Source organism: Cnephaeus nilssonii (genome assembly GCF_951640355.1).
Source record: "Cnephaeus nilssonii genome assembly, chromosome: 9".
NCBI classification, from domain to species: domain Eukaryota; kingdom Metazoa; phylum Chordata; class Mammalia; order Chiroptera; family Vespertilionidae; genus Cnephaeus; species Cnephaeus nilssonii.
The window spans coordinates 46,775,895-46,791,277 of record NC_137080.1 but is presented as its reverse complement, the minus strand read 5'-3'; the positions used below and the strand labels follow the sequence as shown (position 1 = coordinate 46,791,277).

General features: G+C 35.5%; 1 protein-coding gene across 1 annotated transcript in view; it reads left to right on the top strand.

The window, feature by feature from the left end:
* Positions 1 to 13,248, top strand: part of FHL5 (four and a half LIM domains 5) — a 37,685-nt gene extending 24,437 nt beyond the window's left edge. Inside the window, exons 3-6 of the mRNA XM_079781047.1 lie at positions 536 to 710; positions 1,568 to 1,737; positions 5,628 to 5,814; positions 10,030 to 13,248. Of these exons, the coding sequence (XP_079637173.1) occupies positions 536 to 710; positions 1,568 to 1,737; positions 5,628 to 5,814; positions 10,030 to 10,193 (696 nt within the window). The 3' untranslated portion in view covers positions 10,194 to 13,248. The remainder of the gene's footprint in view (positions 1 to 535; positions 711 to 1,567; positions 1,738 to 5,627; positions 5,815 to 10,029) is intronic.
* Positions 13,249 to 15,383: the final 2,135 nt, after the last annotated feature.

Sequence of the window (15,383 nt, the reverse complement as noted above, 5' to 3'; positions counted from 1 at the left end):
GTAAGATATAACACCCTAAAAGTAAAGACTGTCTCTAGCCAGTGTAGCTCAATGGTTGGGCATCGTCTATGCACCGAGAGGTTGCTGGTTTGATTCCAGGTCAGGGCACAGGCCCAGGTTTTGGGCTTGATCTCTGGTAGGGGGTGTGCAGGAGGCAATGATCAATGTTTCACTCTCACATTGATGTTTCTCTTTTTCTCCATTCTTCTCTCTCTAAAAAACAATAAAAATATTTAAAAATAAAATAAAAGTAAAGATTATTCCATGACAAGCCTCTCTTATTTATAAAAGGAAGGTAGAGGAAATTTGAAGAAATAGGAGAGGGCCCACTTATTTTCCAACCAACAAAGCCCCAGGCTCTAGCTCTTAATTGCCCCAGTCTCCTCTCAATGGGTAATAGTATCAATAACAACTTTCCCTCAAGCTACCAACACAACCTACTGGCACCAGAGTCCCAGGAGTGTTCAGTTTTGTCTTATAAAATGGCTTGTTTTGTTGAAACACATTTAATTAACTTTTATTCACTGTCTCCGAGGATCTTTGTTACAAAGGCCGGCACTGGCATGAAATATGCTTCAACTGTGCCAAATGCAATCACTCTTTGGTGGAAAAGCCTTTTGCTGCCAAGGATGAGCGCCTGCTATGCTCGGAGTGCTATTCTAATGAGTGCTCCTCCAAGTGCTTCCACTGCAAGAAGACCATCATGCCTGGTAAGATCCACGGGGAGTGCTGGTCACTAACCGAAGTAACCGTGCTTTCAATTAAGCCCAAGCACAGAAGAGTACACTAGCTAACAACAAAAACATGCTTCTGAGAAAAATGCCTTTCCTGCTACCCCTTGATCTCACTTAGTATACTTAGAAATAAGCCATTATTATTTCTGTCTTGAATGGGTAAATTAAACCTAGGTCATAGAAACATTTTGAATGAGAATGTGAGCCATAGGTTAAAGATAAAAATCTATAACAATAATGCTAACATTGCATTACACACCCTGTCCTAGATATAACCAGTGGCCGTTTTGTTCTCTCGTAGGGAAGACAAGGATCCATGTAATCATTACACTTTTAGGCAAACACTAATTCTCTATGATTTTGATCCTCTTCTCAATCTGTATAGACAGCAGCATAAGAACATGACTTTCTTATTCTCTTATTATGGATTCAATATTTTCTAGTTGATCATAACTTCACAGCATCAGTCTTATGAGTTTGTACCCTTGGCATTCCTAATAGTCCTGTAATGATGATTATGGCCCAATTTATCTAAACTACGTGCAGCTTTTTGGAGTCTCTACTTATAACACTTGCACATTTCAAAATTGTAACTTCCAATGCACAACACTTTTCAGTGAAAGAGTGATGAACTGTCATCATGTCTGAACTCTTTACTTTTTTCCCCCCAGATAAATATTTTGGAAGCCAACAAAACATTATTTTTATAAGGATAATTAATTTATCACCTTAACTTTAAAATATATATTTTAAGTAATTTGACATATCTTCTCTTAAAAGGCTATAAAGTTATGCTTGATTTGTACTAACAGGTTATTACTTTTGGGGTACAGGTTCCCGCAAAATGGAATTTAAGGGAAACTACTGGCATGAAACCTGTTTTGTGTGTGAGCATTGCCGACAGCCAATAGGAACTAAACCTTTGATTTCCAAAGAGAGTGGCAATTACTGTGTGCGGTGTTTTCAGAAGGAGTTTGCTCACTACTGCAACTTTTGTAAGAAGGTAATTATCTAAAGAGGATAAAGTTTGTGGAATCTTCCAGACCACTGCCTTTTAGCTGTACTATATAGTGGAAGTGAACAGATACTACCAGGTTACATTTGTGTTTAGTGTGAATTCCAACATGTCCAAAGCATTACCTGTCACATTGAGGATGGCCATCTATTTTTCTCACCATAAAATTCCACCCAGAACATTAATTTAATATTCCAACATCTCAAGTGACTTGATATTCTGGTTCCATTCACTGCTTTTCACTAATTTCATGTATTCTAGTAGAGAACACACACCTCCCTTTGAAGAAAATATTGCAAAGAAAATAACTTTTGACCCACTTCATTTCAGAGAAATATGGATTTGTCTCACAGAGTGGTAAAGTGAACCAATTTAAACAAGATGTTTAACTCCTCACATTATGTCTCAGCAATACAAATGTCTTCTGGCTTGAAGCTTTTATGTTTCTAAAGAGTAGATAGGGAGGCTCGAGGGAGATCATTAGGGAAATTCATTAAACACAAAGACAGAAGACTAAGATCTTTGAGTGGCTTCCTTCACTTCCTTTAACTTTGATATTCATTCCAAACATATTTTCCAATAGAAAAAAAAGTCATTTTTTTGAGTAAAATTTGCCCAATTCTTTTTTATTCTCTAAGCTTATTTTGTGAAAAAGTTGCTCATCTTTGTCACCTTTATAAAACCTGTCTATAGTCTATAAAATATATATTGATGTTCTCGAAGAAATCCTTGACCCTGAGGCATCATAAGTTTAAAATAGCACTATAAATTGTGATGAGAAAGCTGAATCATGAAAATACATTGGATTACTACAGTGATTTCTCAACACTTTTGATATATGGGCTACTTTGGCAGATCTCTTAAGACCTTTTGTATTCTTGCATCTGGAAAGCTAGAGGTCTCATTACCACTTTCTACAAATGCATAAATAAACACACGTGCATACAAACACACACAGTAATTTTCTAGGCATATTTAAAATGCTACTACTGCATTTGAAATGGCATCAATAAACCTCTAAGTTATAATTCTTAAATTACACTATAATGATGGCTGAAACCTACAAATGATAGAACATGACATCTTATACCCAAAGACTTCCATTACTCTACCAGAAACACTGACTTGGAAAATGACTTCAAAGAAATAGTCAGACCCAATGACCCTGTAACATGTGAAGCTCCAAAGAATTATCAGAGGCAATGACATACATTTAGAAACAGATGCTGGAAATAAAAATGAAGAGATTTATCTCACTATTTTGAGGGGCAATGAAGTTGGCCATTTTTTTTTTTTTACTGTTTCTTAAAGATTTACTTTAAAATAGTAATGAGACTTAAGGGAATTATCTTAATGTCACTTATTGGGCACACAATATAAAGTTTATTCAAATACTGTAAAGATTCAAGAAGGGAACTTCTCTAGTATATCAGCTGCTGAGCACTGTCTGGGGCCAAACCCTGGCATTTCCCAGGTTGTAGGAACCTATCCTATATTTAGGACATGGCTTGAAGTCACTAAAAATTTATGAAATGTTTATATTGGATAATAGACAGATCATGACACACCACATTATTTTCTATTTAATTTTTAAGCCATAAATTTTTTAAGGAAAGTTGGATATAAATGTTTCTCATCAAAATGATCCAATCTGAAGAAAAACTATTTGTTTCAATCTAACCAAATATCAAATATTTTTTTAAAAATTAGGCAAAACTACTTGGCAATCAGGCACTTAGAAGTTTTTTCATAAATTTTATTTTGTGAAACTAAATTTTATTTTCTACCCAACAGCAAGTAACCTCAAACTACAAGTGCTTTGAATTCAAACATGTCAAGGTTCAAATAGAGTATTCTGCAATTTATCAGCTGTCATCTACTGAATGTAAAATCATTATTGCCTCCACTTTGTCAGAGAAGAAACTTGATCTAAATCCTGGCATCAATCGGTAGTAAAAACTAAGCTTAGATATTAGACTTTATCTTAGCCCACCTGCCTCTTCAAAAGAAACATGATAACAAGCAATCTGTTTTAATGTCCCAGAGTGTCTTCTCCCTAATTAAACAGTCTTTGCTGTACATATCAAGTTTTACTTTGTTGTGAACACATTTTTTTCAAGTTTGAATCTTTCAAGCATTGCCTGCTAATCATTTGACCAAACAAATCAAAGGAATCTTGGATTCTGCTGTGCCTGCTGTAAGGCATTTAAAGTCAGTAGGGAGTATTTTAAATTGCTTGTGTTCACACACACCATCATGTTTCCCATTTACTTATTTAGAATAGTGTACTTTTTTCCCTTTAGGAAAAATAACTTTTTTTCATAATACCTTTAATTTTTAAGATATTTTTTGTTATTTTTAAAAATATCTTTAGAATAATCATTTTAAATCTCACTCATTTGTGGAATATAATGAACAACATAAACTGATGAACAAAATAGATTCAGAGACAGAGAAACATCAATCAGAACGTCAAACCTCAGGGAAGGTAGGGGACAGTGGGGGTAAGGGGGAGAGATCAACCAAAGGACTTATTTGCATTCATATAAGCCTAATCAATGGACACAGACAACAGGGGAGTGGAGGCATGAATGGGAGGTCGGGGGGGTAATGGGGGAATAAGGACACATATGTAATACCTTAATCAATAAAGAAATAAAAAAAACCTATATCACAGTCAAATAACATTTTAATGGCTTATCTACTTCATTGAAATACAAAGGTTACAAGAACCATCTCAGCTACAACATTGCTTCAGTCATTTTAAGACATTTACATGAACACATGCCAAGTTCCACAGCTACTGCAGGTCAATAGCCATGGTTCTGAAAGGTGCTATGACTTAAAAATTGTTACACACGTTTTTACCTCTATTATCCCAAAGAAAGATGTCTCTGCCTTTTAAAAAGTAGAACCCAAGGATTAAACTGGTATAAAAAAAACACATTATGGAGGAGTAATAACCATCTCTGACAAAACTCTAGCACATCACACGTCAATGTACAACCAGTGCTCTTAGAGTCTAAAAGCTGAAAACTTTCACTGTTGCCCACAGTATCCCATTTGTGCTAGATACAATATTGGAATTGCTTTCCAAACACTCTTCCCCTTGGTGTTTATTCACTCATTCAACAAGGACTTATCAACAGTTTACCATTGCAATGTTATCTTGCCTGAGTATTGTATTAATGTTTAAGCACATGGGTTCTGGGATCAGACTGTGCAGGTTTGAATGCTAGCTCTAGCTCTGTGTGACCCTGGCAAGGAACAACCACTCTAACCCCAAGTACTTACTCATCTCATAAGGGGGAAAGATAATAGTCCCTACTGCGTAGGTATGTTGAGAATAGTAAGAAGAGGCCATCCCTTAGCGCAGGGCTGAAGACCAAAAAAAAACCACTTCACAAGTTTAGCTCGTTACTAACAGATGATGGTACTTATCCATTCCATTCAGGGCTGTTATTGCTGGATATTCTAGAGCCTGGAGGAAAGCCTTCAGGGAAAAAAAGCTTTCTATTCAGCATCCTTAAAAGGCAAACATGGAAATAAGAACAGAGCATAGAAAATATTTTAGATCTAATGGCAGATCTTTGAAGACCAACAAGAAAGTCATAGAAAGATAAGAAAAGAAATCAACAGCCGACTTCTTTTTATTTTTTATGGCTCCATTATAGTCCTGTTTCCTTTCTGTTACATTATGGGAGAAAAATTAGGATGTGTATCCCCAGTTCATATCTCTCTAGCCTTTTGCTTCTCACATCCATCCAAAAAAATCTTCGGAAAAGGACAGCCTGACACAAGATGATCAAGTAGCCCAAAGAATCACAAAATTCTTACAGCTCCCACGGTCATTACCTTTTTTTGTGATCCTTTGGCAGGTGATAACTTCAGGTTGGATAACATTTCATGACCAGCCATGGCATAAAGAGTGTTTTCTGTGTAGCGGCTGCAGGAAAGAGCTCTGTGATGAAGAGTTTATGTCCAGAGATGATTATCCATTCTGCTTGGACTGCTACAACCATCTTTATGCCAAAAAGTGTGTAGCCTGCGCCAAACCCATTACTGGTGAGTTCTTTAGTTGAATACAGTCCTTCCATGAGACAGTTATGGCTACGTAAATGCTATATAGTTCACTCTGGGGGGAAAAGGGGCGGGGGTAATCTTTTCCTTATGTTTCTTTTTCTAGATAAACACAAAATATATAAGCATAATTATTACACAGACCCTTCCAGGCAAATATAGATTATAATTAGGGTAGCTATGCTCTAGAGGCCTGTGAAATTGTTTGGTATAAGGCCAATGAAATCATTTGGTTTGGCCCTGTCAAGGCATTAGGGGTGAGTTAAGTATATGTTTGACCAAATATAGCAGGCTTATATTTAAGTTGATAATTTTGTATGGCCTGTGAATGATGTTATAAATATCCAAATGGCTCTTGGCAGAAAAAAAGGTTCCCCACCCCTGCTCTAGAGGATTATTAATGCTAAATGTAATGGTACTAACTCTCAATAAAAGAAAAGTTCAGAGGAAGAGGAGAACAGGATGAGCTGACCTTCATGAGGAGGCCTGGTCTGAGGTGGACCTTTAAGGATTCGAGTGGAAGGAAGGGATATTTGAAAATAAAAATCCTGATTAATTCCAAACAAGGATGAAAGGGCCTTAAAAATGGAAAAAGTTTTAATTAAATGTAAGTATTATACGGAAGTCCAAAGCTGTACTAATTAGGGTAGCATAGGTTACGAATTAATTATACTTCATTTTAAAATGTTTCTAACAAGTGTATTATTCTCTTTTCCCATGCATTAAGTTTTAATCATGAATAGATGAAATAAAACCAGATAGTGTTCTGCTGCAGAAACAAAAGTATACATGGCATGATTTGAAAATAACATAAGTGGTAAATCAATCTGTGTTAAGTAGATTTTCAAGGCAACAAACAAACAAAGCATTGCCTTTTCCTCATAGACCCTTCTAAAATGCTTACCCTGTAGTAAAAGAACTAAAGCTAGCATGGCCCCTGAGAAGCCCCACCATCACTCTGCTAGGTAATTTATAGTCACTGCATGCCTAGTATTCTTAGATAATATTTCATATTTTAGCTCAGTTTATGTAACATGGAATTAAAGATTATTGTATCCCTCTCCTTCTCCTCCATCTTCAGATGTTTCACAAAATAAAAATTGAATCTTCATGAATCTTTTACACATCTGACAACTCCTGAAGTCAAGAGAAAAAGCCATTATCTTCCCTGATTTTATCTAGAAAATGGGTCTTACAGAAATGCAATAGTATCTGGAGCTCCAAAATCTCCTTAGTGGAGTCTGCCATCGAAACCCAACAGATTCAGTTGACTTATTCTAGGACACTTTTCTTGAACTAGTCAGAAAAAAAAGGGGGGGGGTGCTTCCATGAGAAAATTAGAAAATTACACGACTCAAAATAGATTTGAAAACTTTTGGGGAGCCCAACTGGCCAATACTAGTTTGTAAAGAGCCTACACAAGCCCTGAACTTGAGTTTCAGTTCTGACCCATAACAGATTCATGTGTCTAGGAAATTTTTTTCTGATGAATTGTAGCAAGTTGGTCACTGAGCTCAGCTTTTTAAGGTTCAGACAGACAAACCACAGTGTTCTGGATATCACATAAGGATGATCAGGAACCAGAGATTTGACCTAAAAGTAATCCAAGATTATCTATTTAATTTAGAATAACTCATCTTTTGATAATTATCTTAATCTCCTTTTGGCTCTGTGACTGAGAGATACTAGGTACTAAACTTCCAACTTGCTTTAATATTTTTTATCTAATTCTTATACTTATTATATATGTCCTAGAGTAGTGCTTCTTTTAAATTGAGCTATTTGAACTAACATTCCATAGAGAATTCTTATACTATCATATCTTCTGAAAGTTTCACATTCAAGCAAACACTATGTCACTGTAAGGAACTATGTTAGAATGTTTTAAAAATACTATTTTATATTAACTAAATCTCTAAGGCATCTGGTAAAAATTTTTAATTCCATCACAATGAATTTGAGCCATCTGAACAAACCCAAGGTAAAAATATATTTTTTCTTCCTTTAAGATAAGACTAGCCTTTCAAACTTTTGGGGATAAATGAAGCAGCTTGATGTAGTGCAAAGTACTTTGGACTAGACAGTAAATTACATACCTTAGTCTTGCCTCTGCTCCTGACTATTGTGTGAAAGTGGGTAAACAATTCACCTCTGAGGTCCTCATTGGCCTTATTTTCAAAATAAGGAGGTGAGCAGGATTACATCTTAGCTTTCTTTCATTTCTATTTTAACAAAAAGGGGTTTCAAATATTATGATTTTTTCAGAAAGGGATGCTAATGTTTCAGGTTATGTTTTTTTACAAAAGATAAAATCAGGCTTAATTTAGTGGACTTAAGAGCATACATAGGCTCTGAAACCAGAGGGCCTTGGGTTAAATCCAGATCTGCCACTTACCAGCTGGGCGATTTGGCCAAAGAGTTGAACCTCTCTGTCAATTTCTGTATGCAAAGTAGGGTTGGTGATAACATCTTCCCCATGAAGGTGAGGTGAGAGTTATATGAAGTAATACATGTAAAGGGCTTAGAATATTGATGGGTTCATCTTTAAGTGTTCAATCAATGTTAGTTCTTATTTTACTGAATTTTTGGGAGTAAATGAAGCCAGATAAAAACAAGTGCTGGAGACCTGTTTCCTGTATGACTCTCTGACTGCAGACAACCCTCATGACCTGAGGGCGTAAGCATATCTAAAATTGAAACAATTTATAAACATCACAGGATCAGTCAGGCCTTTCTTAAGTTCCTGCTACCAGATGCTCCTGTTTTTTCCCTCTTTGTAAAATTCTAGAATTGTTTTTACATTTGCCACTGTACAGGCTTACTAATAAACTCATGAGCATCGCAATTCTAGATGTGTAATACTTAGTTTTATGAACAGAGATGATTTACATTTATAGAGAACATCATTCTTGCAATCAGCTTATCAATGTTTTGAATAACATTAAAGGAATTAATTGGTTCATTATTGATTTACTCTTATTAGAAAGTGATGATAGCACCAAAAATAGCAAGCTATAAATTTATTTAATCAAGGAAAGTAGAATAATTTTATATAAATGTATCTATGAATTAGTAAATTATATGTAAAGACATCAAATAATGTTTCTAGGGTGGAAAAGAAGTTCATTATAATATTAAGGAGAGTTTATCTGAAATAGAATGCTTATTCACTCTTTCTGCTTCACCATTCCAAATGGACTATTTGGAAATTATATGTGAATGAGCACATGGAACTGTTTTAACCTCATTCTATAGTACAAATGACAGGAAGTTCACAGTACTAAGATCACTTGAAAAAAACTTGGCAAATAAATAAAGACCCAAGCTTAGGGATATTCCAATTCCTAGACCTTTCTCCTTTTCTACAACTTCTCAAAACCAATTCCTTGAACTGTGCCTTGGATTCATATTAGGGATATAGAGATAGTGTCCACTGAAGACTCAAATTCTACCTTTCTTCAAATACTATGGGTCAAGTGAGGCCCAAGTGGTGAAGGCTGACAAGGCACTTCTTAGAAGTTAATCATGGGATAGCATGGTTTCAGAGTGATCAGATCCACAGATCTTTGTCACAAGCTGAAGTTGTCTCTGGGCAAGGTAATGAGGTCATCATGTTAGGCTAGCTACATGATAATCTGGATAAAGTTCTAGATTTGGGGCGTTTGGAAATTGTATCCCAAACCACAATATAAGCATAGAACTTTATCCTAAGTAAAATTTAAACGTGGAAAAAGAAGGAGGAGAACTAAAAGTCATCAAAACACCAGACATCAGGCTATGAAGTACAATTTTATTTTATTTTATATAAATGTTGCCTCTAAGAAAACAAGGGCACAACAAGAGAAAAGAGCAAGATGTCTGTATTTGAATATTTATTCCCAGTGCACTACACTGTATTTCCTTATCTGTCTTAGCAGTCCTTATCTGCTTCCAAAATTATGTGCTTTTTATATCCAAATTCTACCTACTTGTGTAGATAATGGAAAATTTTCACTGGGAATCAGACTGGATCTCATCAGAGGGATGTGTTGTTTGGGTGACATTCCCAGATGGATACAGAGCAATGGGGCAGCATTCCTTTTGAGGTTACTTGCCTCAGTGTAATCTTTCTGCACCTCCAGTTCCTAAGAGAGATCCTGATTGAATGTTCAACCTATTCATTGAAAGAATAGATTATTCTTTTTCTCCTATTTTTCACAGGTCTCAGAGGTGCCAAGTTTATCTGCTTTCAAGACCGTCAGTGGCACAGCGAATGCTTTAACTGTGGGAAGTGCTCAGTCTCCTTGGTGGGAGAAGGCTTCCTGACCCAGGACAAGGAAATCTTCTGCCGTAAATGTGGCTCCGGGGTGGAGACTGACATCTAGATGGGCACGGTCCTTCCCTACCTAACATCCACCTTGCTTTTGTTCTCACTAAATCCGGAACTTGGTTGAAGTCATATTTCTGACTTGAGTTTTAGAAAATATTAATGTAAACTTCATAGCAGAAGGGTTTTGCACACATTCTGATTGAACTGTATTATAAGAGCTCAAAAAAAGCACAGTCTAACAGAAATGAATATATACTAAATCACAAAGGAACCTCTGCTTGCAAAATACTGCACTCTGCTGTTAGAAGTAATAGGAAAATATCTCTTTATTGTAACCAAGTAGAGCACCTATACATAGAAGTCATGGATGTTAGTACTGAAGACAGATGTCGTTCAAAACTGCAGAATAAAAAGGAAATTAAGAGATCAAATTAAAAGGCCTACATAAGACTAATGTTTGTGCTCCTAGCAAGCTAGTGATACATACGGTGATGTGAATAATAAAACAGTGATCTGGGAAAACTGATCAGCAATCAGCACATTTAAGAATTCTGTCATTTTTATCATTCTTTTTTCACTCACACATACTGGCTTTGAAAAACAAAACTGCAATTTGCCCTCATCCACACTGCTTCCACAGCTCATTGGTTCCCATGGTTAATCAATGGCTCTGATACACTATATAAATATAATGGGTTCTCTCTACCTGGGGAGAGTCAAAACATGTTTTATTAAATGTATTTTCAAAGCCCACATAATTTTTCTAAAGACTTACATATTTCATGAGAGAAAATGTCTGTTCTTTCAAGCTAGCTAACCAGAATAATCATTGTCCCCAAGGCAAACCTTTAAAGTAAATAGATCATTAAATCATCACTTGTGGAAATTAGTTTTAGGGAAGGGATTGAGTGTTGGAACATGACTTTCATCCAGATATCTAAAGGCATAATAGAATGCATAATTAGCTCCGAGCCTCATGCATTTTGACTTCTAAAATTACATAGATGATTAATGGAAAGACATAAAAGCAGGCTTTAAAGAAATCTAATATTAATAACTGAAAAGGAATAATTCACTGCTGGTAATTCAGGACCTGTAACGCAGTAGAGTCGAGCAATGTGGGCTATAGATGAGTCCTCCCACTGTTCCTCCTCACCTGTGCCATCCACCTTACCCATACCAACCACACCCCAGAGCTTCAGTCTCTGGCATGACCCAGGTGTGCACTCTCACCCCTAAGCAGTCATTCTACAAATAAGTCTGTTTTTATTGGTCACAAGGGAAGTAACGGCCTTAGTGAAAAGTCTAGCTGCCCTGGAAAACACTTTCCACATTATGTGGGACAAGTGAAAGCAACCTCTGCTCTCTATGATTAATTACCAACCTTTTTAAGTGCACTTGCATGGGAAAGGGGGAGGTCAGGAGAAGAAACCCACCTAGATGTAACTTTTATGCATCTACTCTCAGATTATTACATAGCATTAACGTTTCTGATTGAAATCTAATTATATGCTGTGGCTGATTACCATGATTAAAATAGCATCCCAGGAGATTCAATTAAAATTGTTATGGAAACACAAGTTTTGAAAGAGTTTAAAATGCAAGGACATTTGAGATGCTAACAACTTAGAGATACTAATAAAAGGTCAAGCTGCATAGGCTGTATGAAAGTAATAATTGTCTCTTTTTATATTAACAATGCCAAGATATTTGCTTACTTTTACTTTATAAAATGTAGAAAAACCCATCCATATTTTTCCTGATTTGTTTAAAATTTCACATAACAGGTAAGGAACCAAATATGCCAATTTGTTCTAGGGTCTAGAAAATAATAGTACATTACATATTTAGAAAACCAAGTCATTCTAAGTCTGGAGAAATACAGCATTGTAACATTGTCTCAGTTAACCAATTACATATAAATATACAAAATGTAATGTTTTCTTGGTTAAACAATTGGTAATATGAAGGCATTTTGCTGTGTGTGTGTGGGATTGGTGAGTGCACGTGATCAGGCTTGTATTCTATCTGTACAATTAAAATTCACAGAACCATTGCTGAGGCAGAGATGTTATCATTCTCTGGTGTATATACTTCTGCATATAAGTAATTCCATATTTAGAATGTAGTTTAGTCATCAAATATGTATTAGGCTTGTCTGTGCACAAAGGTAGAGTTTGAGCTGTTGTGGTTCTGGGATGAGGGGTAGGGAGGTCGGGTCATGGAAATGTGGGAATGTCAGATATAAAGATCCTTCCCTACAGCTTATAAAAGGTGCCATGTAGGCACAACACACATATGCAAAACAACCAAGAAAGAAGGCCTCATTAGACTGATATGCATACAATGGTAATAGTAAAACCTTTATACTATCATTGAGTTCGGATATAACATGCAATAGAAAGTTACTAACTATTCTTAAATAGAGGAGAAAGCATCACAACAGTATTTGAGAAAGATCATGCTGATGATTCTGTGTGGCCTGGAACTGAAGAGGACAAGGTCCAAAGGCTAGGCCTCTTAATGCAATAATATGTGTGGTTAGTGGCAAAATAAGTGAAAAAATAAAAACAATAAGTAATGCAGGCCAAAGGGCTCTCTCTGTCAGTATAAATGTGTATGCAAGACAACAAATCGAAATATTTTATGTTGTCAAGTTGAAATTAAAGATGACAAAAAGTGCAGAAAAGAATTTCTGCTTCCATGATAACAGGTAGGGTGCCCACGGGTTCAATTTTCACTCAACCAATGGACATTGGAACAATCCAGGCCCATTGGTTAAATGAAGTATGATAATGCTACCGTCATCAGTTCAAAACTTACATAGTCACTGTAACTGTAAAAAAACCTTCAAAGTCTGTTGTGCATTGGAGATACTGATCACAATGGTCTTGGCTAAAAATCATCACAAAATTTAGTACCACAAATGAAAAATCAACCCAAAGATATGTCTGATGTTAGTGACACCATTTTTTAATTTAAGGAAAAAATACTTATTATTCTAACTGGCATAGTAATAGTACTTCATATTTTAAATAAGAAAATGATGGTTACAGTATGTTTTAGATATATTTAAATTGAGCACATAAATTATTCTCAAATACATTTATCAGGAGATGTTTGTTATTGCAATAATACAGTTTTTACTTACTTTACATATTGTGGTTTTCAGACTATTTATGCTAAATAAATTTGCATAATACATATTTCTCAAGTTGTTTTTTGATCTATGTTTTTTACATTATCTGTGCAGTAAACAGGAAAATTATGAAATAACTTAGTGTTTGTACTTCTCTTACATAAGGGAGCATGATGACTTTTACCTTCTTGTCCAAGCCATTTTTTTAAATATAATTTTTTATTGATTTCAGAGAGGAAGGGAGAGGGAGAGAAAGATAGAAACATCAATGATGAGAGAGAATCATTGATCGGCTGCCTCCTGAACACCCCCCACCGGGGATCGAGCCCACAACCCTGGCATGTGTCCTGACCAGAAATCAAACCATAACCTCCTGGTTCATAGGTTGCTGCTCAATCACTGAGACATTTTTACAACACACAAATTAACTTCCTGTTTAGATATTATTTCAGGGCATTAATTTAAAAAAAAGACATAATTGAATTCTGTCTGACCCAAACAGTAATGCTTGTCCTGTGAACCTCATCTATGCTCTTTCTTATAGCAATCAACTATCTAGATATTCTAAACTAAGAAGAATTATTTTATTCCTAATTATCATTCCTATGATTCTAAATATATCACAAGTAGCTCACTTCAATTGAATTTTCCTGTTTTGACTGAGATAGTCTTAGTTAATTTCTTATTATTTCTATATTGGGGGGATTGTTAAAAGTCTTATTTAATCTAAAGTAAAATTTGTGTCTGCAACACAAGTCTTTGTGAAACTTTAGCTAATCCACATTTGGTAGGTTCTCTGAAGAGTTGCATAGATTATGAATTCATTGAATGTCAGAACATGTTTCATGAAGAAATATTTGGAAGAACATATATCACCAAACATTTATAGTTTATTTTTAAAATCACATGGCTTTGACATATAATGAAATTCTAATGGGTACTTTATGTCTTGGAATTATGTTTCTTCAATGAAGGAGTCAGAAAATCAATAGAAATTATACTTGCTAAGATAGTACTTTTATCCTAAACCTTTTCCACTGGAAGCATCAGACCTTTGGATCATGATTCTACCAGAAACATTTCAAGAGTCACTGGGGATAAGTGTAAAGAAATGTTGGAGGAACTTGAGATCCTTCTTCCAGGGAGAGATAAAGGAGATCTATCAATATTTGGGGGAAATGTCATAAGGTAAATTTACCTTACAACTTCTACAAAGTCAATGTATATGGACTTTATTATCCCAACATCATAACATACAAGGATACCAGGAGTCTTCCTTTGAACCATCCAATTCAAGAGAACTTAAGAAATCAGCCCATCCACTCAGTCATCCATGTGGCTTCCTAGATGTTCCTAAAAATGCATCATCCCAAGAGAATTAGAGAAGTTCTTTTTCAGAATTATGAACAATCTAAACTTTCCCAGATGACTAAGCTTTAGGACCAGATATCCTGTTAAAAATGGGGTCGGGGAAAATATTTCTCAAATGGGGAAATAAAAAAGAGGAAAAAGAAACAAAAAAGATTCATGCGCAAGTTTGGGTCTATAAAAGAAATAACAGGATTTATGTGTCTTTGGAATGACTGGATTATATATCTCTGTGGTTGAGAAAAGGAACAGCTCATTGTGATAGAATTATGATCCATGTCACAGGGAGCAGAGAGTATTTGGGTCAAATATTTTCCCACGAATGGTAATAAACTTATGAAGTAGATGTCCATAAAGGGTTCTCTGAATGAGAGACATTAATGAGCTCAACAGACATCCATTCAATGACTCAAACAGTGACATTAAATGCTATTCCCACCGCACGCAAAAACAAAAAATCAACTTTGATATTTATGGAAGTCCACACACTGAATCCAAAGGCTTATTCTTTCTTTATAAAAATGACAGCCTATCCCTGATTTGTCTCTGTAGCATCATTTATGCAGCTGTCTATCTAAAAATTCCAACCCAAGCTTTCAAACAGGAAATAATTGAGGGAGAATGGATAAAGGAAAAAATGAAAGAAAAAAAGAGTGATGATAAGCCCTGGATAGATAGCTCAGTTCGTTAGAGCACGGGTTTAGTCCCTGGTCAGGGCACATACAAGAATCAACCAAA